This window comes from Palaemon carinicauda, chromosome 18 (assembly GCF_036898095.1).
Source record: "Palaemon carinicauda isolate YSFRI2023 chromosome 18, ASM3689809v2, whole genome shotgun sequence".
Taxonomy (NCBI): domain Eukaryota; kingdom Metazoa; phylum Arthropoda; class Malacostraca; order Decapoda; family Palaemonidae; genus Palaemon; species Palaemon carinicauda.
In genome coordinates this window covers 7411789-7437512 of record NC_090742.1, presented here as the reverse complement: position 1 = coordinate 7437512, position 25724 = coordinate 7411789, and the positions used below count along the sequence as shown (strand labels likewise).

The following is a 25724-nucleotide window of genomic DNA, read 5'->3' as shown; positions in this document are numbered from 1 at the left end:
ACACTTTGCGCATATCACTTTATCACTTCGATTTTCTGTTTTGCACTTATTTCACTGAAATCGAAACTTTTACTGATTTCTACCTGAAACACACAATTCTACCCTTCATTAAAAGGTAGTAATTGCGAAAACAGTCGTATAATGCAAGCTCATTAATACTAGCAAAAACAGAAAACATATATAAAGATAAAGAATTCAGTGGCTGGGAAAGAGACTAAACACTAGTTCAAATAAACTACGTTTACAATCTCTCACCGCACATAGCCTGGGGACAAGAATAAAACCCTAGAAACGTTTTACCTTCTTCCCCGTACAGCGACTAGGGAGGAGAGTAACACGAGAACAACGTTACCCGCTTGAACGGAACGTTTTTTTTTTTTTCTCCTCTCTCTCCCTCCGTCTCTATCTCTCTCTCTCTTTCTCTCTTGATTTCGCACCTGAGAGAAGAGCCCAATTATATATCGTCAAAACATGTTATTTGGCTAAAGGAAAAAACTGAAAGGTTTTCCAAATAAAAAGTTCCTTTAATTTAGAATTTAAACCATTTAAGCTAAGAAAGAATGAACGAAACGTCAGAATCGATTTACTCTTACTGCAAAGTGAAACCGTGATACACTCTCTCTCTATCGTAATGATAGAGCGCATGTTGAACGTCCTGAACGTCAACAACTGCGTAGTCTAAAAAACTAAACGTTAGTTCATCTTTGAAAACAGTACGAGACTATCAAAGAAATTCTTTCATAAAACATTAAATTTAACAAGTTTTAAATTCTTTAAAGGCTAAATACGATATAACGGGCTCAACGTTGATTAACTTCGGTTCCAAGTTAGGACCGCCTACTATCAGGAAAGGTCGCATATAAACAAAACATAAAAATTTATTTTTATATGTTTATAATAAATGTAAAGTTAATCGAAGAGGCCTAATAAAGGCGGAGATATAAAATATATAGATCTATAACGTGTTAAGCAAAATTACTAAAAACCTAAACACACTTCCGTCTAAGGGAAGGGTCGGCCATTTAAAAGTGAAAGAGAGTCCATACTCTCTTTGTCACCATAATTAAATCTATCCAAAACGAGTTCAAGTTTTGAGATGAAGATAAAACCCCTGCATAGCGAAAGCTCAAAACTAGAATAGTGTACTTCACCAAATAGTTGTGAAAACAAATCCAGTTAGTAACAGCGTATTTAGTAGGTCTTGCCAGTGGCACGACAGAGAGAAAATTGGTTCTGTGTTGACATGGAGTACTTGAGTACCTGCTCGACAGATGGCGCAGTTGATGTACACCCCCACCTGTATAGCGATCGCTGGCGTATTTTGTCCTTAGGTTTTTCTGTCGGGCAGCAGAGCTGACAGCTTATATGATCACCGGCTAAGTTTATTAATATTGAAAAATACAAAATTAATTTCATATTTTTCATTTGTTCGTAGAGTACTCGTATACAAACCATTCGTCCTCTAATATTGGAAGAATCATTCAATGGTGGAAGTCATTCATCTAGAACCCAACTGGAAGGTTCTTTTCTTCCCTGGACATTCATTATCCTTCCTAGCCAACTATAGGAGCAAGGAAGGGGCCACCAACACCTCATAACTGTTAATCATAGGAATGTAGTAGCTATTAGGACCTCAACCAAAGCGACTTAAAAGGAATCTAGTGCTATGACCCAAAACTCCTAAACATTATTCCTATAAAAGGGAGATGGCATCACCAGTATGAAACCATGCAAATCACGAGAGAAATGTTTGGTAAAACAACCCATCCTCATCCTACCCAGGAGTATAGTGGAGTAGCTTCTTGACAGAGGCAGTTTGCAAGAAAGGTGCTCCATTGTGTAAATTACCGCATTAGACATCAGACCAGCGTGAAACAGTACAACTTCATGTGCCATAATTTGCACAAAATACATTGCTCTCTAAAGATAGCAACTGAAATTTCAAATGTTACTATACATCTGGGAGCTCCTAAGCTTGAAAATACACTGTTCTCTAGATATAGCAATCGAAATTTCAAGTGTTACCATATATGCGGCATCACCTTAGCTAGAAAATACACTGCTCTCTAGATATACAGTAGCAAACGACAATTCAACTGTTACCATATATCTGGCAGCTCCTAAGCTTGATTTACACTGCTCTAGAGATAGAATCTTTATCAAAAGATTCAGCAACCAAAGATCTACATTCAAGCGATGGAATTGATAGAGAAAGAGTAGCATCAGCTGCAGCAATTAGATGTGAGGTCTGAGGAATACTATGGGACATTTTACAACTTTATTTTCTTCTTCTGAGAGGAATCGTCAGTATTCGAAGGGGAAGAGTAAGAAGAGGAGAATAGCTTCACATGACTGTACAGTATAGAATTCGTATCATCAAAATGCCTGGGAGATTGTGTTCTGTCTGGAAAGACAGATCACCTGATACCTGTGCAAAAAGCAAATATAAGATGCACCTGTCTCACCTTGCTGACAGTCCTCAAAGGTACAGGTTAGCAAGAAAACTCAATAGTGGCTTGAAGGTAAACAGCTGTAGTTGTTACCCTAAGCTTAAGATCACTCGGCTAGCCCACAAATACTGTTACAAGTGTGAGCTTTGTCAGCTACACTCCTTAACGGCAAGAGAAGTACTGTAACATAAACAATACCCTTTTCTACCTACCGTAAGGAGTTGGAGATCCTTCCTCTTAAGACTGTTCACTTACAATAGACTGTGCACCAAATTAAGAAAGAATCCTACAAATTGTGATAGGAATGAAGAAGATGGATGCAACACACCTACCATCCTCTGGCTTACTGTGCTTATATCGGTCCATGCAGGGGCTCTAACCTGCTCCTTGCACAACAGCAATAACTTTAACACCAGTTCATGCTTGCTTAATTGACTCCAAAAGTACTGGTTAGCTTTGCTTCAGCACAAGGGCAGGTAATACTAAGTGAGCTCTGTGTGGTGCATTGCAGAGTATCTTGGCAACATTCTTTTCTCTGCATAATACATTGCCTTTTGTATTTGATCTTATTAACATTCTTATGAACTTTGCCTAGTGAGCTCCGTAACTACATTAACGTGACTTTGCTTCAATTTCCACCTACCATTCAAGAACAAATGTTTTAGAACATTCCCATGACAGTCTGTAGTTATTCTAAATTGCAGTACTTTATAATATACCTACTACAGTATTAATAATAAGGACTGGTTCCCATTCCATAAATTTTTTACCATATATTTCTAAAAAAGAAAAAACTACCTACTACAGTATTAATGATAAGGACTAGCCCCTATTTCATAAAATGTTATTTTCATTAGTAAAATAAATTTTTGAATATACTTACCCGATGATCATGTAGCTGTCAACTCCGTTGCCCGACAGAAATCTACGGTCGGGATACGCCAGCGATCGCTATCCAGGTGGGGGTGTACTCAACAGCGCCATCTGTGGTCAGGTACTAAAGTACTTCTTGTCAACAAGAACTCAATTTTCTCCTCGGTCCACTGGTTCTCTATGGGGAGGAAGGGCGGGTTCTTTAATTCATGATCATCGGGTAAGTATATTCAAAAATTTATTTTACTAATGAAAATAACATTTTTCAATATTAATCTTACCCGATGATCATGTAGCTGATTCACACCCAGGGTGGTGGGTGGAGACCAGCATACATGTTAACAAAGAAGCTAAGTATCCCGTATTTCATTTTATTAGTTATTCAAAATAACAAACATAAAATAAATAAGTACCTGGTAAGGAAGTCGACTTGAACCATTACTCTGCCTTTATTAAGTACGTCTTCCTTACTGAGCGTAGCGGTCCTCTTAGGATGCTGAACGACTCTTAGGTGCTGAAGTATAAAGGGCTGCAACCCATACTAAAGGACCTCATCACAACCTCTAACCTAGGCGCTTCTCAAGAAAGAATTGACCACCCGCCAAATCAACCAGGATGCGGAAGGCTTCTTAGCCGACCGTACAACCCAAAAACAACAATAAAAAGTATTCAAGAGAAAGGTTAAAAAGGTTATGGGATTATGGGAATGTAGTGGCTGAGCCCTCACCTACTACTGCACTCGCTGCTACGAATGGTCCCAGGGTGTAGCAGTTCTCGTAAAGAGACTGGACATCTTTGAGATAGAATGATGCGAACACTGACTTGCTTCTCCAATAGGTTGCATCCATAACACTCTGCAGAGAACGGTTCTGTTTGAAGGCCACTGAAGTAGCCACAGCTCTCACTTCATGTGTCCTTACCTTCAGCAAAGCAAGGTCTTCTTCCTTCAGATGAGAATGTGCTTCTCTAATCAGAAGCCTGATGTAGTAAGAAACTGCGTTCTTAGACATTGGTAGCGAAGGCTTCTTGATAGCACACCATAAGGCTTCTGATTGTCCTTGTAAAGGTTTTGACCTTCTTAGATAGTACCTAAGAGCTCTAACTGGGCAAAGTACTCTTTCCAGTTCGTTCCCCACCAAGTTGGACAGGCTTGGGATCTCGAACGACTTAGGCCAAGGACGTGAAGGAAGCTCGTTTTTAGCCAAAAAACCGAGCTGTAAGGAACATGTAGCCGTTTCAGATGTGAAACCTATGTTCCTGCTGAAGGCGTGGATCTCACTTACTCTTTTAGCTGTTGCTAAGCACACGAGGAAAAGAGTTTTTAATGTGAGGTCCTTAAAAGAGGCTGATTGGAGCGGTTCAAATCTTGATGACATAAGGAACCTTAGGACCACGTCTAGATTCCAGCCTGGAGTGGACAACCGACGTTCCTTTGAGGTCTCAAAAGACCTAAGGAGGTCCTGTAGATCTTTGTTGGTGGAAAGATCCAAGCCTCTGTGGCGGAAAACCGCTGCCAACATACTTCTGTAACCCTTGATCGTAGGAGCTGATAGGGATCTTACGTTCCTTAGATGTAACAGGAAGTCAGCAATCTGGGTTACAGTGGTACTGGATGAGGAAACTGCATTGGCCTTGCACCAGCTTCGGAAGACTTCCCATTTAGACTGATAGACTCTGAGAGTGGATGTCCTCCTTGCTCTGGCAATCGCTCTGGCTGCCTCCTTCGAAAAGCCTCTAGCTCTTGAGAGTCTTTCGATAGTCTGAAGGCAGTCAGACGAAGAGCGTGGAGGTTTGGGTGTACCTTCTTTACGTGAGGTTGACGCAGAAGGTCCACTCTTAGAGGAAGAGTCCTGGGAACGTCGACCAGCCATTGCAGTACCTCTGTGAACCATTCTCTCGCGGGCCAGAGGGGAGCAACCAACGTCAGCCGTGTCCCTTTGTGAGAGGCGAACTTCTGAAGTACCCTGTTGACAATCTTGAACGGCGGGAATGCATACAGGTCGAGATGGGACCAATCCAGCAGAAAGGCATCCACGTGAACTGCTGCTGGGTCTGGAATCGGAGAACAATACATCGGGAGCCTCTTGGTCATCGAGGTAGCGAACAGATCTATGGTTGGCTGACCCCACAGGGCCTAAAGTCTGCTGCAAACATTCTTGTGAAGGGTCCACTCTGTGGGGATGACCTGACCCTTCCGGCTGAGGCGATCTGCCATGACATTCATATCGCCCTGAATGAACCTCGTTACCAGCGTGAGCTTTCGATCTTTTGACCAAATGAGGAGGTCCCTTGCGATCTCGAACAACTTCCTCGAATGAGTCCCTCCCTGCTTGGAGATGTAAGCCAAGGCTGTGGTGTTGTCGGAGTTCACCTCCACCACCTTGTTTAGCTGGAGGGACTTGAAGTTTAACAAGGCCAGATGAACCGCCAACAACTCCTTGCAATTGATGTGAAGTGTCCTTTGCTCCTGATTCCATGTTCCCGAGCATTCCTGTCCGTCCAATGTCGCACCCCAGCCCGAGTCTGATGCGTCCGAGAAGAGACGGTGGTCGGGGGTCTGAACAGCCAAAGGTAGACCTTCCTTGAGAAGAATGCTGTTCTTCCACCACGTTAGAGTAGACCTCATCTCTTCGGAAACAGGAACTGAGACCGTCTCTAGCGTCATGTCCTTTATCCAGTGAGCAGCTAGATGATACTGAAGGGGGCGGAGGTGGAGTCTCCCTAACTCGATGAACAGGGCCAGTGATGAAAGTGTCCCTGTTAGACTCATCCACTGCCTGACTGAGCATCGGTTCCTTCTCAGCATGCTCTGGATGCACTCTAGGGCTTGGTTGATCCTTGGGGCCGACGGAAAAGCCCGAAAAGCTCGACTCTGAATCTCCATACCCAGGTAAACAATGGTCTGGGATGGGACGAGCTGGGACTTCTCTAAATTGACCAGGAGGCCCAGTTCCTTGGTCAGATCCATAGTCCATCTGAGATTCTCCAGACAGCGACAACTTGTTGGAGCTCTTAAAAGCCAGTCGTCTAAATAGAGGGAGGCTCTGATGTCTGCCAAGTGAAGGAATTTCGCAATATTCCTCATCAGTCTCGTAAACACAAGAGGTGCCGTGCTTAGGCCAAAGCACAGGGCTTGGAACTGGTACACAACCTTTCCAAAGACGAATCTTAGGAAAGGTTGGGAGTCTGGATGGATGGGGACGTGAAAGTATGCGTCTTTCAGGTCTAACGAGACCATCCAGTCCTCCTGCCTGACCGCTGCTAGGACCGACTTCGTCGTCTCCATCGTGAACGTCTGCCTGGTGACATAAGCATTGAGAGCACTGACGTCCAGCACTGGTCTCCAACCTCCTGTCTTCTTGGCTACCAGGAAGAGACGGTTGTAAAAGCCCGGGGATTGATGATCCCGGACTATGACCACTGCTTCCTTTTGTAGCAAGAGCGACACCTCTTGTTGCAACGCTAGCCTCTTGTCCTTCTCCTTGTAGTTGGGAGAGAGGTTGATGGGAGATGTAGCTAGAGGGGGATTGCGGCAGAACGGAATTCTGTATCCCTCCCTTAGCCACTTCACAGACTGAGCGTCTGCACCTCTGCTCTCCCAAGCTTGCCAGAAGGTCTTGAGTCTGGCTCCTACTGCTGTCTGGAGAGAAAGGCAGTCAAAACTTGCCTTTTGCGGACTTGGAACCCTTCTTGGACTTGCCACGGTGACTGTCTGCACGGGTACCTCCTCTGCTGGAGGTTCTGCCACGAAAGGGCGGGATGAACCTAGAAGCAGGTGTATCAACTGCTGTAGGGCGGAAGGGTCTAGGCACGGAAGGTAAGGTTTTAGCCTTACGTGCAGAAGAAGCCATTAGGTCATGAGTATCCTTCTGGATAAGTGAGGCAGCCATCCCCTTAATCAACTCCTCCGGAAACAGACACTTGGAGAGAGGAGCAAACAGCAACTCTGACTTCTGGCAAGGAGTGATACCAGCAGATAAGAAGGAGCACAGATGTTCTCTCTTCTTGAGGACTCCTGATACATATGAAGCCGCAAGTTCACCAGACCCATCCCGAATTGCCTTGTCCATGCTAGACATGATCAGCATGGCCGAGTCCTTATCTGAAGGGGAAGTCTTCCTGCTTAAGGCTCCCAAACACCAATCGAGGAAGTTGAATATCTCGAAGGCACGAAAGACTCCCTTCAACATATGATCAAGATCGGAAAAGGACCAGCAGATCTTCGAACGTCTCATAGCCAACCTGCGGGGAGAGTCAACCAGACTTGAGAAGTCGGCCTGGGCAGAGGCAGGAACCCCCAAGCCAGGTTCCTCTCCCGTGGCATACCAGACGCTCGACTTAGAAGCCAGCTTGGGAGGAGGAAACACAAAAGAGGTCCTTCCCAGTTGCTTCTTGGAATGCAACCAGTCCCCCATAACCCTCAAAGCTCTCCTAGATGATCTGGCGAGAACAAGCTTGGTGAAGGCAGGCGCAGCAGACTGCATGCCCAGAGCAAACTCGGAGGGAGGAGAACGAGGGGTTGCAGACACAAAATGTTCAGGATACAAGTCCCTGAACAAAGCAAGGACTTTGCGAAAGTCTAAGGAGGGTGGCGAAGACTTGTGTCCTTCAACATCAGAGTGAGGTTCATCCAGATGAGCAGCTTCATCATCCGATACATCATCATCCGAAAGTTGAGTTGTGAGTGGCAAAGGCAGAGCAGCAAGCTGAACGGCTGAATCCTGCAGAACGGGTGCATGCGTACCTGCGGATCCATCATCATGCCTCTGCTGGACAGTCTGCGAGCTGGCAACAACAAAAGCAGAGGGCTGGTGTGTGGGAGGGTCTGCGGTGGGCTGAGGAGCATGCGGTATGGTATGCAGAGCATGCTGTAAGGTATGCGGCTCATGCTGCATGGTATGCGGAGCATGCTGTAAGGTCTGCAGAGCATGCTGCATGGGCTGAGGAGAATGCCGCATAGTGCTGGAACCCGGCAACTCCTGATGCGGCAGCTCACGCATGTTAGCAGATGGTGCAGCAAGAACATGCGTCTGGCAGGGAGGACTGCGCATCGGTGGAGGAGCTCTCACAGGTGGGGTGTGGGAGCAGGCAGCCGCAGTATCTGCTGAGCGCACAACCTCTGCGGGTTGTAGGTTAACAGAAGAGGTGTTAACCTTCTCGGCATGATACTCCTGCATGAATGCCGCAAGCTGAGACTGCATAGTCTGCAGCATGGACCACTTAGGGTCTACTGTGGTTGGAGCAACAACAGACGGAGCAGAGGCCTGTTGAGGGACCACTCTACCTCTCTTGGGAGGTGTGCAGTCATCAGATGACTGTGGCGAGTCCGAACTGACCCAGTGGCTACACCTGGGCCGTTGGACTAGCTCGGAAGGGACCTTACGTTTGAGCGGTCGTGAGACCTTGGTCCACCGTTTCCTCCTGGAAACCTCTTCCACAGACGAGGAATGTAAGGGCTCATTCGTCTGTAAGTGGATGGGACGATCCTTAGCAGATACGTCCGCAACCACTGAGGATACATCCGTGCGCCGATCAAGGCCTGCCGAACCCTTTGGTCCTTCGACATTGCTTCTCCCCTGGGCTTGGGAGCTTGCAAGAGGTCCCGGACTGGGAGGACGACTGGCACGCACAGATGTACCCTCATGCGCAACACTGATACTGACACTATGCACGTCACTAGCACTAACACTTCCCACTGCACTCTTCGCTTTCAGCTCTCTGACATCTGCCAAGAGCTGATTGCGGTCACTAACCAACGAATCCACCTTCTCACCGAGAGCCTGAATGGCACGCAACATATCAGCCATTGCAGGCTGAGCACTCGTAGCAGGTTCGGGAGTCACCACCACAGGGGAAGGAAAAGGTTGAGGGGCATGGGGAGAGGAAAAATCCACAGAGCGAGAAGAACTCCTCCTATCTCTCTCCTTCTCTAACCTACGTGCATATCTGAGGAATTCATTAAAATCGAATTCCGAAAGCCCAGCACATTCCCCACATCGATCTTCCAATTGACAGGATTTACCCCTACAATTGGAACATACGGTGTGAGGATCTATAGAGGCCTTCGGAAGACGCCTAGTACAAGTCCTAACACTACACTGCCTGTATTTAGGAACTTGGGAATGGTCAGACATCTTGAATTTAGAAGTAGTCAAGGGGGAATTCCAAAATTAAGCAAAGATCGTTAACCAATGAATCAAATTAATTCCAAAAGCTTGCTAAGCTAAGGATAAAGCTTCCTGAACAGCGAAGGCTAAACTTTAGAGCAAATACATCACCAAATCGTGAACAAAAGACTCCAAAATCAACAGCGTATCCAAGTAGGTCTTGCCGGCGGCACGACAGAGGAAAAATTGAGTTCTTGTTGACAAGAAGTACTTTAGTACCTGACCACAGATGGCGCTGTTGAGTACACCCCCACCTAGATAGCGATCGCTGGCGTATCCCGACCGTAGATTTCTGTCGGGCAACGGAGTTGACAGCTACATGATCATCGGGTAAGATTAATATTGAAAATTTTTCACTATATATTTCTAAAGAAGGAAAACTAAACTAAAATAATGAAAAGTAATTAATACGTGCTGTACCTAAAGGAACTTAGCAAATTAAAAAAGAATTAGTCCTCAAAAGGCAGTGTAGATTCAAGTAACAAACTATAAATATGCAGTGAATGTAAGTTATTAAAGCAATTAAATGAATAAAAATATCCAAAGATATTTTGTGATTTTTCAAATCTTAACATATAAACTACAGTAACATAGCTTAATGAGTAATTAAGTAGAATAATTTCCGGTAACATACCTGTAAAAGACTTATTGTAAACATGTGACAGCACAACAAAGCACACAAAAGGTACTGCTAGACGAGTAGGGAATATCCACATCGCTAAAACATTGTAGAGAATTGAAAACGGATTTAATATTCCCTGTGATATTGTGTGAAAGGTGATGCACCAAGACATTGGCCCAATCAATTGAAACAGTAGACAGCATGTCAAAACTCGTATACTACGCCAGCGCAGCACCTGAAATTAAAGAAAATGGTTAGGCAAATTACAGAATGAAAATATTGTAGAGGAGCTAAGAACTACATTATATCACAATAACCACTCCATATTCTACCTCATTAAAAATTACAATATCCACTATGATACAATTGGCCCAAACCTGAAATACAGTATACTAGCCGTAGTTAAAATAATCTTATGTGACAAGACTACCTGAATACATTTACATACAGTACTTCAATGTAATTAAAACTATCATAACTATCATTTTGTGACTTAAAAATAAGTGTTGACCAAAAGCTTCTACAAAGAATTATTGATAGATGAATGGTTTCAAGGTTTAAGAGGTGTAATGAGCAGCAGAAGCATGGTACAAGTCATTCCTCAAACACCAAAACATCACTTCTCTTGCTATTCCATCGTAAGCCTTCTCTAGATCTACAATCGCACAGATGAGCTTCTGATTTCTCTCTGGTCTCTTTTTCTTGTAGCTGCCTTACTATAAATATGACATCCACAATCCCTCTCCCCCTCAAGAATCCATACTGTTGTTTCCCAATCTTTACAATCTCTCATCCAGTATGCTCTCAAAAACTTTCAAACCATGCTGTTAATTTATTTCCCCTCTAGTTACCACATTCCATATCACCTTTCTGCTTAAATATGGATACCATTAGACTATCCTCCCAGTCTTTAGGCATTATTTTCCTTTTCCCATATTGCTTTTCATAAATCCAGTATTTATTTTTCCTCTTCTGGAGCTAACTAGTTTCCTTACCATTTCAATTTGAAACTCTGATGGACCTGGTGCTTTACCATTTTCTATTTTACTCAATGCCAACATCACTCTGGCTCCTTCACCCTCTGTTTCTCTTCTAGCTCCTCATTCTCATTTTGAGCGTTAAATAGTTGTTCAAAATACGCTCTTCATTTAATCTTAACGACTTCATCCTTATGCAATATACTTCCATCTCTATCCCTGATGATTGCCAGTTGCCACAAATCCTGTCTTTCACTCTTCTTCAAGTTTGAAATTTTAGAGATATCCTTTTCTCCTTCCATTGTTCCTAGCCTTTCATTCAACTGCTCTACCGCTCTTCCAATAGCTACACCTACTTTCCTTCTAGAATCTTTTTCCTCTTCTCTGTATCGTTCCTATGCTCCCTGCATATGCCTTACTTTCCATCCCTTTTATACCTTCAATTATCTTTTAATTGACTCTTGTACCTCTGTCCCACCACCTTTTTTCTCCATTCGACGCACCACATCCGCTGGTTCTTACCCGTAATTCCTCTGTTACCCCTACACATATTTGTTTCATACCAACCCCAATATTTCTCACTCTGTTACCCTGTCCAATCTCTAATTTCAACCTTTCCAGTCATTTCTATCTCGTAATACTCCTAAATTGCCCACTTTTTTCTCTTTTAAGATCTTAAACCTTGACTCTAGATCTCCTCTTTCTTTACTTGGGTTTACTACCTCTCATTTTCAAATCCATCCCTACCCTGTCATATAATGTCCTAGAAGCCAAACATATACATGTATGATCAGCATCCAAACTAAGACCAGGAAGGACCAGGCAGTGGTTAATGACTTAGTAGGTAAACCAACGAGCATCCCCTATCTTCCCATCCCTAGCTCACATGGAGAGTAAGACCATGATTGCAACTGAAGTATACTGAGCCATGAGCCATCCTTCCACTTCGAATGCAGAGACAGTGGGTCTGACAATTCTCTCAGGATACCACAACCCAAATAGTTAATTGCAAATGCTGACAATTAGATGAAAATAAACTTCAGGGCAGTTGATGACAATTTGGCACTTTTCAACTAAGTATAATAATAATTGGTAAACTTTGAGAGAATACTGCACAGCATCTATACTACTAAAATGTTCCTTTCTTTGTTGATTATACTTTATTTTGCTTAACAAGACTCCTTTCTTTGAAACCCTCAACGCCAACCCCTCTACCCTCTGACCCCCTCTTGAAGGTGAAGTCATGCATGAAGTATAGTAACTTGGTGCTTACAGCACAAAACCTCTAGCAGAAATATGTTATTTTTATTAGTAAAATAAATTTTTGAATATACTTACCCGATAATCATGTAGCTGTCAACTCCGTTGCCCGACAGAATTCTATGGAGGGATACGCCAGCTATCACAATACTAGAAGGGGGTGTACTTACCAGCGCCACCTGTGGCCAGGTACTATAGTACTTCTTGTTGACACCTCCTCAATTTTTCCTCGGTCCACTGGTTCTCTATGGGGAGGAAGGGAGGGTCAATTAAATCATGATTATCGGGTAAGTATATTAAAAAATTTATTTTACTAATAAAAATAACATTTTTCAATATTAAACTTACCCGATAATCATGTAGCTGATTCACACCCAGGGGGGTGGGTGAAAACCAGTGTACAAGATTAAAGGATAGCTAAGTATCCCATATTTCATATAACAGTTATCTCAAATAACAATGAAATAATAAGTACCTGGTAAGGAAGTCGAATTGAACCGTTACTCTGCCTCTTTTTTAAGTTCGTCTTCCTTACTGAGCGCAGCGTTCCTCTTGGAGGCTGAATCAACTCAAAGGTGCTAAAGTATATAGGGCTGCAACCCCTACTAAAGGACCTCTACACAACCTCTAACCCAGGCGCTTCTCAAGAATGAATTGACCACCCGCCAAATCAAAAGGATGCGGAAGGCTTCTTAGCCTACCGTAACAACCATAAAAACAACAATAAAAGCATTCAAGAGAAAGGTTAAAAAAGGTTATGGGATTAAGGGAATGTAGTGGCTGAGCCCTCACCTACTACTGCACTCGCTGCTACGAATGGTCCCAGGGTGTAGCAGTTCTCGTAAAGAGACTGGACATCTTTAAGATAAAATGATGCAAACACTGACTTGCTCCTCCAATAGGTTGCATCCATTATGCTCTGCAGAGAACGGTTTTTATTAAAGGCCATCGAAGTAGCTACGGCTCTTACTTCGTGGGTCCTTACCTTCAGCAATGCAAGGTCTTCCTCCTTTAAGTGAGAATGGGCTTCTCTAATCAGAAGCCTTATATAATACGAAACCCCGTTCTTGGACATGGGCCTTGAAGGTTTCTTGATGGCACACCATAAGGCTTCTGACTGTCCTCGAATAGGTTTAGACCTATTAAGATAATACTTGAGAGCTCTGACAGGGCAAAGAACTCTCTCTAGTTCGTTACCTACCATGTTGGAGAGGCTAGGTATTTCAAACGATCTAGGCCAAGGACGTGAAGGAAGTTCGTTCTTTGCTAGGAATCCGAGCTGAAAAGAACATGTTGCAGATTCGGTCGTGAAACCAATGTTCTTGCTGAAGGCATGAACCTCACTGACTCTCTTAGCTGTTGCAAGGCAGACGAGAAAAAGAGTCTTGAGGGTAAGGTCCTTGAAGGAAGCTGACTGGAGAGGTTCGAACCTAGGTGACATAAGGAACCTTAAGACTACGTCTAGGTTCCAGCCTGGAGTGGATAGACGACGCTCTTTAGAAGTCTCAAAAGACTTAAGGATGTCTTGAAGGTCCTTGTTGGAAGAAAGGTCCAAACCTCTGTGGCGGAGAACTGAAGCCAACATACTCCTGTACCCTTTAATCGTAGGGGCTGAAAGGGATCTCTCATTCCTAAGATGTAATAGGAAGTCAGCTATTTGGGTCACAGAGGTATTGGTAGAGGATACTGAATTGGCTCTACACCAGCTCCGGAAGACTTCCCACTTAGATTGGTAGACTCTACGAGTGGAAACCCTTCTTGCTCTGGCAATCGCACTGGCTGCCTCATTCGAAAAGCCTCTAGCTCTAGCGAATCTTTCGACAGTCTGAAGGCAGTCAGCCGAAGAGCGTGGAGGTTTGGGTGCAACCTGTCTACGTGAGGTTGACGTAGAAGGTCCACTCTTAGAGGTAGAGTCCTGGGGATGTCGACTAGCCATTGAAGTACCTCTGTGAACCATTCTCTTGCAGGCCAAAGGGGAGCAACCAGCGTCAGCCGTGTCCCTTCGTGCGAGATGAATTTCTGCAGGACTTTGTTTATTATCTTGAACGGTGGGAATGCGTAAAGGTCGAGATGGGACCAGTTCAGCAGAAAAGCATCCACATGAACTGCTGCAGGGTCTGGAACTGGGGAACAGTACAGCGGAAGTCTCTTGGTCATGGAGGTGGCAAACAGATCTATGGTAGGTTGACCCCACAAGGTCCAAAGTCTGTTGCACACACTCTTGTGGAGGGTCCATTCCGTGGGAATGACCTGATTCCTTCTGCTTAGGCGATCTGCTGAGACGTTCATGTTGCCCTGAATGAACCTCGTGACCAAAGTGAGGTTTTGACTTCTTGACCAAATGAGGAGGTCCCTTGCGATCTCGTATAGGCTCCTCGAATGGGTCCCTCCTTGCTTGGAGATGTAAGCCAAGGCTGTGGTGTTGTCTGAGTTCACCTCCACCACCTTGCCTAGCAGGAGGGACTTGAAGTTCAGCAGGGCTAAATGAACTGCTAGTAGCTCCTTGCAGTTGATGTGGAGCGTTCCCTGTTCCTCGTTCCACGTTCCCGAGCATTCCCGTCCGTTCAAGGTCGCACCCCAGCCCGAGTCCGATGCATCTGAGAAGAGATGAAGATTGGGGGTCTGAATAGCCAACGATAGGCCCTCCCTGAGAAGGAGATTGGTCTTCCACCACAAGAGAGTGGTCTTCATCTCTTTGGTGACTGGGATAGAGACTGCTTCGAGAGTCAAACCCTTGTCCCAATGAGCTGCAAGATGGAATTGAAGAGGGCGGAGGTGGAGTCTCCCTAGCTCGACGAACAGGGCCAGTGATGAAAGGGTCCCTGTGAGACTCATCCACTGTCTCACCGAGCAACTGCTCCTCTTCAGCATGCTCATGATGCAATCTAGGGCTTGGCTTATCCTTGGGGCCGATGGAAAAGCCCGAAAATCCTGACTCCGAATCTCCATTCCCAGGTACACAATGGATTGGGAGGGAATGAGCTGAGACTTTTCTATGTTGACTAACAGACCCAGTTCTCTGATTAAGTCCAAAGTCCAGTTGAGACTCTCCAGACAGCGACGACTCGTGGAGGCTCTCAACAGCCAGTCGTCTAAGTAGAGGGAGGCTCTGATGTCCGATAAGTGGAGGAATTTTGCTATATTCCTCATCAGATGCGTGAACACCATAGGAGCTGTGCTTAGGCCAAAACACAGGGCTTGGAATTGGTAGACAACCTTTCCAAAAACGAATCTCAGGAAAGGTTGGGAGTCTGGATGAATAGGAACGTGAAAGTAGGCATCTTTCAAGTCCAACGAGACCATCCAGTCCTCCTGCCTGACCGCTGCTAGGACCGACTTCGTCGTCTCCATCGTGAACGTCTGCTTGGCCACCAGAAAGAGACGGTTGTAGAAGCCCGGGGATTGATGGTCCCGGACTATAACCACTGCCTTTTTCTGCACAAGCAGCGACACCTCCTGGTGCAATGCTAGCCTCTTGTCCTCTTCTTTGTAGTTGGGAGAGAGGTTGATGGGAGATGTGGTCAGAGGGGGTTTGTGGCAGAATGGAATCCTGTAACCCTCCCTCAGCCAACTGACAGACTGGGCGTCTGCACCTCTCTTTTCCCAGGCTTGCCAGAAGCTCTTGAGTCTGGCTCCTACTGCTGTCTGGAGATGCGGAGAGTCAGTTTTTTCCTTTAGAAGCCTTGGAACCTTTCCTAGACTTGCTCCTGGAAGAGTCTGGACGGGAGCTTCCTCGGCTGGGGGCTCTACCACGAAAGGGCGGTATGAACCTCGTAGCAGGAGTATCAGCCACTGGGGTGCGATAAGTCCTGGGGACTGAGGTAGCAACCTTAGTCTTACGAGCCGATGAGGCTACAAGATCATGTGTGTCCTTTTGTATCAGGGCAGCAGACAAGTCCTTAACCAGCTCTTCGGGGAAGAGGAACTTCGAGAGCGGAGCGAAAAGGAGTTGAGACCTTTGACAAGGTGTAATGCTGGAGGAAAGAAAGGTACATAGCTGTTCCCTTTTCTTAAGAACCCCTGACACAAACATCGACGCAAGCTCGCCAGATCCATCTCTAATGGCCTTATCCATGCAGGACATTAATAGCATGGCAGAATCCTTGTCCGCAGGGGGAGGTCTTCTTGCTGAGGGCCCCCAGGCACCAGTCTAGGAAGTTGAACATCTCAAATGCTCTAAAAACACCCTTCAGGAAGTGATCAAGGTCTGAGAAGGTCCAGCAAACCTTAGAGCGCCTCATTGCTGTTCTACGAGGCGAGTCTACCAGACTTGAGAAGTCAGCCTGGGCAGAGGCAGGTACTCCCAAGCCTGGTTCCTCTCCTGTGGCATACCAAACGCCCGCTTTAGAAGTGAGCTTAGTCGGAGGAAACATGAACGAAGTCTTTCCAAGGTGTTGCTTAGTCTGCAACCACTCCCCTAAGATCCTTAACGCTCTCTTAGAGGACCTTGCTAGGACTAGCTTAGTATAGGTAGACTTAGCTGGTTGCATGCCCAGCGAAAACTCAGATGGCGGAGAGCGGGGAATAGCAGAGACAAAGTGGTCTGGGTATACCTCCCTAAACAGAGCCAAGACCTTACGAAAGTCAATAGAAGGTGGAGAAGACTTGGATTCATCCACGTCTGATGAGGGATCCAGGTGTGCCGCCTCATCATCAGACGCCTCATCACCAGAGTGTAGCGAAGAGATCGGAAAGGTATGCTGAACAGCAGAGTCAGCACGAGCTGGAACAACAATGTTAGTGGTTTCCTCTTCAAGACTCTGTTGAGGGAACACCTGAGGCTCAGACTGCAAGGGCTGATCAAAAAAAAGTAGCAGAAGGTAGGCGCATGGGTGGAGGAGGCTGACTCCTAGCATGAGTGACTGAACTCAAGGGTTGCGCCTGCTGAGCGGAAGGCGGATGCGCAGTAGCAAGTTCCTGAGGAACGAGTTGAGGTTCCTGAGGTGTGGGCTGAGAGCGATGAGGTAGTGGCTGCGCAGAACACAGTAATTGTCTCGCGAGTTGAGGCTCCTGAGGCGCAAGGCTAAGGTGTTGTGGCTGCCTTGAGGAGGGTTGAGCTCGCTGCAGCGAGAACTGAGGAGACTGACTCATGGATGGGAGAGGTTGTTGTACCTCAAGAGAGTGTTGCCTCACTGGTGGAACTGCAAGTGGAAGCGGAGGAAGTAAGGAATGATCTTCCTGTTCCCATTGCTGAGGTTGCCTTAAGGAAGGCGGAGGGAGCTGCACACCACTGGAAACAGTAAACTCAGAACGTGCTAAGGTATTCTGAGGAGCCTCAACATCGTACGCCTGGCAGGCAGTACTGCGGTCAGGCGGAGTGATCGCAGGAGGAGGTGTAACCTGCTCAGCCTGACACTCACGCATCAAGACCGCAAGTTGTGACTGCATGGACTGCAGTAGAGTCAACTTGGGGTCGGCAGACACTAAGGTCTGCTGAGGTAAAGCCTTAACAGCAGAGATCTGTTGTGGCAGAACCTTACTCCTCTTAGGCGGAGTGCATTCAACTGATGACTGCGGCGAGTCAGAGCTGATCCAATGACTGCAGCCCGGTTGAGTTCTTGAGGTCTGGACTCTGCGTTTGAGTGGTCTCGAGACCTGAGTCCAGCGTTTCTTCCCTGACAAATGCTCAGCAGACGAGTAAAAGACGGGCTCAATCGTCTGCAGGTGGGAGTGACGGTCTCTGGAAGACACGCCCGCAACCACCGAGGATACTTCTGTGCGCCGATCAAGGCCTGCCGAACCCTTTTGCCCTTCGACATTGCTTCTCCCCTGGGCTTGGGAGCTTGCAAGAGGTCCCGGACTGGGAGGACGACTGGCACGCACAGAAGTATCCTCACGCACCACACTGACACTGACACTAGCACTTGGCACTGCACTGACACTAGCACTCGTCACAGCACTGGCACTAATTCCACCCACTGCACTCTTGACCTTAAGTTCCTTGACTTCGGCCATAAGAGACTTATGATCACTTACCACTGACTCTACTTTATCGCCTAAGGCCTGAATGGCACGCAAAACAACAGACATATCAGGCTGAGGGCAAATAGTAGGTTCGGGGGTAGCCACTACAGGGGTAGGAAAAGGTAGGGGATCATGAGGTGAGGAAAAAAGTGAAGAGTGAGAAGAACTCCTCCTAACTCTCTCTCTCTCTAACTTGGTTGAGTACTTAAGAAGACGGACAAAATCAAGTTCCGAAAGTCCGGCGCATTCCTCACATTGATCTTCTAACTGACAGGGCCTTTCCCTACAGTCAGAACAAGCGGTGTGAGGATCTACCGAGGCCTTCGGAATACGCCTATTACAAGACCTACATCGTCTATGGGTGGGGGCTTGTGAAATGTCAGACATCTTGAATCAAAAGAGTTAGCCAAGTGGGGTTTCAAAATCAAGCAAAAGATCGTTAACCGTTAAATCAGGACTAAATAATAGCTATCTAAGCTAATATAGAAGTTTCCAGTAAAGCGACAGCCGAAATCTGAGAGAATACTTCACCAAAAGCCGTGAAAATACTCGAAGATCATAAGCGTATCCCAGAACGTCTTGCCGGAAGCACGACAGAGGAAAAATTGAGGAGGTGTCAACAAGAAGTACTATAGTACCTGGCCACAGGTGGCGCTGGTAAGTACACCCCCTTCTAGTATTGTGATAGCTGGCGTATCCCTCCATAGAATTCTGTCGGGCAACGGAGTTGACAGCTACATGATTATCGGGTAAGTTTAATATTGAAAAAGTCTAGTGATGCAGAAAAAATCCACAAAATTCTAAGCAATGCAGCAAGCTATGGTCGAGAAAAAACCACAGAACTAGGTGATCAATTAGATCATTAAAACAATACCAAAATACTAGCCCACAGGCCTAACGAACATAACGGAACATTCTCAGCTTGCATGAACACAGGAACAATGAGTTAATGTTAAATAGCAAGTGAAATGAGCTATGGCGTAGCAAAGACCAATCAAAAATTAAAAGCTTCGGTGCTCATTTAGTGTACCAACTTACATAGACTCATTTAAGGAAGGAGATTTTCTTAGTAAGATGAATACAGCTACAAACAACTCTATAGAAAATGGCACTGAAAAAAAATATGACAAATTCGTAGATAATTTGTATTTTTCCTAACTATACAAAACTTAGCTATTTATTAGGAGTTATACTTTCGGCGGAGCTGAAATGCCGAAAATATAACCCCTAATAAATAGCGTGGTTTGTATTCCAGTTACGGAACAATCAAATTTTAAGGTGTTCAGAACATTACTGATGGTGATACCTAGCACAAACACATAGCTTTTCAGTTATGGTAGACTCACCATAAGTCAAACCCTACGGATCTCCGTAAGAAATAATTATCAATATCGTTTGAAACACTACAAAATATGCTAGGTAAATCTTATCTCCAAACCATTTATTGTACTATTATGTTATTTTGATTATAAAATAAATTTTTGAATATACTTACCCGGTGAATATATAGCTGCAACTCTGTTGCTCGACAGACAACTCCACGGAAAAACTCGCCAGCGATCGCTACACAGGTTGCGGGTGTGCCCAACAGCGCCATCTGTCGACCAGATACCCAGCTCTCATGTAAACAAAGACTCAATTTTCTCCTCGTCCCACTGCGTCTCTATTGGGGAGGAAGGGAGGGTCATTTAATTTATATTCACCGGGTAAGTATATTCAAAAATTTATTTTATAATCAAAATAACATTTTTCAATATTTAACTTAGCCGGTGAATATATAGCTGATTCACACCCAGGATGGTGGGTAGAGACCAGTAATATATGTTTACACTTTTATGAGCTAAGAGTTTTTTATTTCATTTTAGAAGTTATCAAAATAACAAAAACAAAATAAATAGGTACCTGGTAAGGAAGTCGACTTGAACAATTACTCTGCCTTTTAAGTACGTCTTCCTTACGGAGCCTCGCAATCCTCTTAGGATGCTGATCGACCCCTAGGATCTGAAGTATCAAGGGTTGCAACCCATACAACAGGACCTCATCAAACCCCTAATCTAGGCGCTCTCAAGAAATGACTTTGACCACCCGCCAAATCAACCAGGATGCGAAAGGCTTCTTAGCCTTCCGGACAACCCAAAAAAACAACAATAAAAACATTTCAAGAGAAAGATTAAAAGGGTATGGAATTAGGGAATTGTAGTGGTTGAGCCCTCACCCACTACTGCACTCGCTGCTACGAATGGTCCCAGTGTGTAGCAGTCCTCGTAAAGAGACTGGACATCCTTTAGATAAAAAGACGCAAACACTGACTTGCTTCTCCAATAGGTTGCGTCCATTATACTTCGCAGAGATTTATTTTCCTTAAAGGCCACAGAAGTTGCGACAGCTCTAACTTCGTGTGTCCTCACCTTAAGCAATGCTTGGTCTTCCTCACTCAGATGTGAATGAGCTTCTCGTATTAACAGTCTGATAAAGTAGGATAAAGCATTCTTTGACATGGGCAAAGATGGTTTCTTAACTGAACACCATAAAGCTTCAGATTGGCCTCTTAAAGGTTTAGTTCGCTTTAAATAGAACTTAAGAGCTCTCACAGGGCATAAGACTCTTTCTAGTTCATTGCCTACAATCTTCGATAGGCTGGGAATATCGAACGATTTAGGCCAAGGTCGAGAAGGCAGCTCATTTTTGGCTAGAAAACAAAGTTGTAGCGAACATGTAGCTTTTTCTGACGAAAATCCGATGTTCTTGCTGAAGGCATGAATCTCACTGACTCTTTTAGCTGTGGCTAAGCATACCAGGAAAAGTGTCTTTAGAGTGAGATCTTTCAGGGAGGCTGATTGTAGCGGCTCAAACCTGTCTGACATGAGGAATCTTAGTACCACGTCTAAATTCCAACCAGGTGTAACCAAACGACGCTCCTTAGTGGTTTCAAAAGACTTAAGGAGGTCCTGAAGATCTTTATTGTTGGAAAGATCTAAGCCTCTATGCCGGAAGACCGATGCCAACATGCTTCTGTAGCCCTTGATAGTGGGAGCTGAAAGGGATCGTCCTTTTCTCAGGTATAAGAGAAAGTCAGCTATTTGAGCTACAGAGGTACTGGTTGAGGATACAGAGACTGACTTGCACCAGTCTCGGAAGACTTCCCACTTCGATTGGTAGACTCTAAGGGTGGATGCTCTCCTTGCTCTAGCAATCGCACTGGCTGCCTCCTTCGAAAAGCCTCTAGCTCTCGAGAGTCTTTCGATAGTCTGAAGGCAGTCAGACGAAGAGCGAGGAGGCTTTGGTGTACCTTCTTTACGTGTGGCTGACGTAGAAGGTCCACCCTTAGAGGAAGACTTCTGGGAACGTCTACTAGCCATCGAAGTACCTCGGTGAACCATTCTCTCGCGGGCCAGAGGGGAGCAACTAGCGTCAACCTTGTCCCTTCGTGAGAGGCGAACTTCTGCAGTACCTTGTTGACAATCTTGAACGGTGGGAATGCGTAGAGATCTAGATGTGACCAATCTAGGAGAAAGGCATATATATGTATTGCTGCTGGGTCTGGGACTGGTGAGCAATATATTGGGAGCCTCTTGGTCAGCGAGGTTGCAAAGAGATCTATGGTTGGTTGGCCCCAAGTGGCCCAAAGTCTCTTGCATACATCCTTGTGGAGGGTCCATTCTGTTGGAATTACTTGCCCTTTCCGACTGAGACAATCTGCCATGACATTCAAGTTGCCTTGGATGAACCTCGTTACTAGTGTTATGTCTTGACCTTTTGACCAGATGAGCAGGTCCCTTGCGATCTCGTACAACGTCAGTGAGTGGGTCCCTCCTTGCTTGGAGATGTACGCCAAGGCAGTGGTATTGTCCGAGTTCAGTTCCACCACTTTGCCTCGAAGGAGAGACCTGAAGCTTTTCAAGGCCAGATGTACTGCCAGCAGCTCCTTGCAGTTGATATGCATGATCCTTTGACTCGAGTTCCACAGTCCTGAACATTCCCGACCGTCTAATGTCGCGCCCCAGCCCACGTCCGATGCGTCCGAGAAGAGAACGTGGTTGGGAATCTGAACAGCCAGGGGAAGACCCTCTCTTAGGTTGATACTGTCCTTCCACCAAGTCAGACAAGACTTCATCTTTTCGGAAATGGGGATCGAGACCGCTTCTAGCGTCTTGTCCTTTTTCCAGTGAAAAGCTAGATGGTATTGAAGAGGACGGAGGTGTAGTCTTCCTAATGACACAAATTGTTCCAGGGATGATAGCGTCCCTACCAGACTCATCCACCGCCTGACTGAGCAGTGTTCCTTCTTCAGCATGTTCTGGATGCATAACTGGGCTTGGCTTATTCTGGGGGCCGACGGAAAAGCCCGAAAAGCTAGACTGTGAATCTCCATCCCTAAATACACAATAGTTTGGGATGGGACCAGTTGCAACTTTTCCATATTGACAAGGAGACCCAATTCCTTGGTCAGATCTAGAGTCCACTTTAGATCCTTCAGACAGCGACGACTGGAAGAGGCTCTGAGAAGCCAGTCGTCCAAATAAAGGGAGGCTCGGATGTCCGATAAATGGAGGAATTTGGCTACATTCCTCATCAGCCTCGTAAACACAAGAGCAGCTGTGCTTAGGCCAAAGCACAGGGCCCGAAACTGGTAGACCACCTTTTCGAAAACGAATCTCAGAAAAGGTTGGGAGTCCGGGTGGATGGGGACGTGGAAGTAGGCGTCCCTTAGGTCTAACGAGACCATCCAGTCTTCCCTTCTGACCGCTGCTGAGACTGACTTTGTGGTCTCCATGGAGAACGTCTGCTTTGTGACAAAGACATTCAGAGCACTGACGTCTAGCACCGGCCTCCACCCTTCTTTCTTCTTTGAAACCAAGAAGAGGCGGTTGTAGAATCCCGGAGATTGAAGGTCCGAGACTTTGACCACCGCTCCCTTCTCTAGCAAAAGAGAACTTCCCGTTTCAAGGCTCGTCTCTTGTCTTCCTCTCTGTACCTGGGAGAGAGATCGATGGGAGACGTTGCTAGAGGGGGTTTCCGTACAAAAGGGATCTTGTACCCCTCTCTGAGCAACTTCACAGATTGTGCATCTGCGCCTCTCTTCTCCCAGGCCTGCCAGAAGTTCTTGAGTCTGGCTCCCACTGCTGTCTGAAGATGCGGGCAGTCAGACTCTGCCCTTATAGGACTTGGATCCTTTCTTCTTCCCTCGCTTCCCTTCAGCACGAGCACCTCCTCTGCTGGAGGCTCTGCCACGAAAGGGCGGAATAAATCGAGACGCTGGAGTGTCCATCCTTGGTCTAGCTGACAAGGTAGGCAAAGGGGGAGCTTTGCGAGTTGAGGACGCAACAAGATCGTGAGTGTCCTTCTGCACTAACGAAGCGGCTATTTCCTTAATCAGGACTTCTGGAAAAAGGCACTTGGAAAGAGGAGCAAAGAGAAGCTCAGATCTCTGGCACGGTGTAACTCCAGCAGAAAGGAATGAGCAGAGATTTTTCCGCTTTTTTAGGACTCCGGACACAAATGATGCAGCAAGCTCATTAGACCCATCACGTACGGCCTTGTCCATGCAGGACATAATGAGCAAGGAAGTCTCTTTATCTGTCGAAGAGATCTTCCTGCTTAGGGCTCCTAGACACCAGTCTAAGAAGTTAAAAACTTCAAAGGCCCTAAAGATTCCTTTCAAAAGGTGGTCCAGGTCCGATGATGACCAACATATCTTTGAGCGTCTCATGGCAAGGCGGCGGGGAGAGTCTACAAGACTTGAGAAGTCGCCCTGGGCAGAGGCAGGAACTCCCAAGCCAAGAACTTCTCCCGTGGCATACCAGACGCTCGATCTAGAAGAGAGTCTAGCAGGGGGAAAAGCAAAGGCTGTCTTCCCTAAACTCTTCTTGGACTGCAACCAGTCTCCTATCACCCGCAAAGCTCTCTTGGACGAGCGTGCGAGGACGAGTCTAGTAAAGGCAGGAGTGGTAGACGGCATGCCTAAAACAAACTCTGAAGGCGGAGAACGAGGAGCCACAGAAACAAACTGGTCAGGAAACAGCTCTTTGAAAATGGCCAAAACTTTTCTAAAGTCCAAAGAGGGTTGAGTAGACTTAGGCTCGTCCAATTCTGATTGTGGTTCATCTATATGTGCAGCAACATCATCATCAGAAAGTTCCTCATCCGACAACTGATGAGGAAACGGCAACGGAGTGGGTAACGGCTGGCTCGCTGAGTCCGGTCGCACTGGTGCATGCGTGACTGAGCCGGACGCAACGTCATGGAACTGCTGCCCAGTCTGTGAGCTGGCAACAACCATGGTAGCGCGGGGACGCACAGCGTCTACCCCAGACTGTCTAGACTGATGGGGTTGCGCAGTGGAAACCACACTGGGTTGCGGAGGTTGACGCACCGCGTCAAAACAAGGCAACTCTGACGGCTGTTGAACATCCAGAACGTCAACGGCAACCTCCGTGCGTCGCTTAACGTCAACATGCGGCTGGCAGATCACACTGGAACGCATGGATGGAGGAACTCTCTCAACTGGTGTGCGTGAGAAGGTTACCTCAGCGTCCACAGGACGCACAACCGATAGCTTGGAGGGTTGTAGGCTAGGTACTGCACTGGCTGGTACGGCAGCAACCTTCTCCGCACGAAAGTCCTGCATCAGAGACGTAAGTTTAGACTGCATGTCTTGCAGTAGAGACCACTTAGGGTCTACGGGAGCAGGTGCGGCGACAGACGGTGTTAGTGTCTGAAGCGGTACCGCTTTGCCTCTCTTAGGCGGTGAGCAGTCATCGGATGACGGCAACGAGTCCGAACTGACCCAGTGGCTACAACCGGGCCGTTGGACTTGTGCTGAAGGGACCGATTTACGTTTTAACGGTCGCGAGACCTTGGTCCAAAGTTTCTTGCGAGAAACACCTTCAGATGACGAGGTATAAATGGGCTCTTCGTCTTAGGTAGGTAGGAGCGATCTTGGGTAGATACGCCCGATACCACGGAGGGAACGTCTGTTCGCTGATTAAAGCCTCTCGAACCCATGCGTCGTACGACATTGCTTCTCCCCTGGACTTGGGAGCTTGCAAGAGGTCCCGGACTAGGAGGACGACAGGCACGAACAGACGAACCCTCAAGCGCAACACTATCCATAACACTATCACTTGGCACTTTAGCATTTCCCACTGCACTTTGGCACTTAAGCTCCTTCACATCCGCCATGAGCTGATTACGGTCACTAGCAAGGGACTCAACTCTCTCACCCAGAGCCTGGATGGCACGCATCATGTCAGCCATCGATGGTTCCTGAGTGCCAGGAGGGGGGTTAGGAGCAACCACTACAGGGGAAGGAATAGGTTGTGGGGCATGAGGAGAGGATACATCAATAGAACGAGAAGAACTTCTCCTAACTCTATCTCTCTCTAGCCTACGTGTGTACTTTTGAAATTCG

General features: G+C 46.2%; 1 protein-coding gene across 1 annotated transcript in view; it reads right to left on the bottom strand.

Moving 5' to 3' along the window:
* The window catches only part of LOC137657603 (nucleoporin NDC1-like), a 98175-nt gene that overhangs the window by 67170 nt on the left and 5281 nt on the right, over window positions 1-25724 (bottom strand). The window contains exon 2 of the mRNA XM_068391960.1: window positions 10125-10347. Within this exon, the coding sequence (XP_068248061.1) occupies window positions 10125-10347 (223 nt within the window). The remainder of the gene's footprint in view (window positions 1-10124; window positions 10348-25724) is intronic.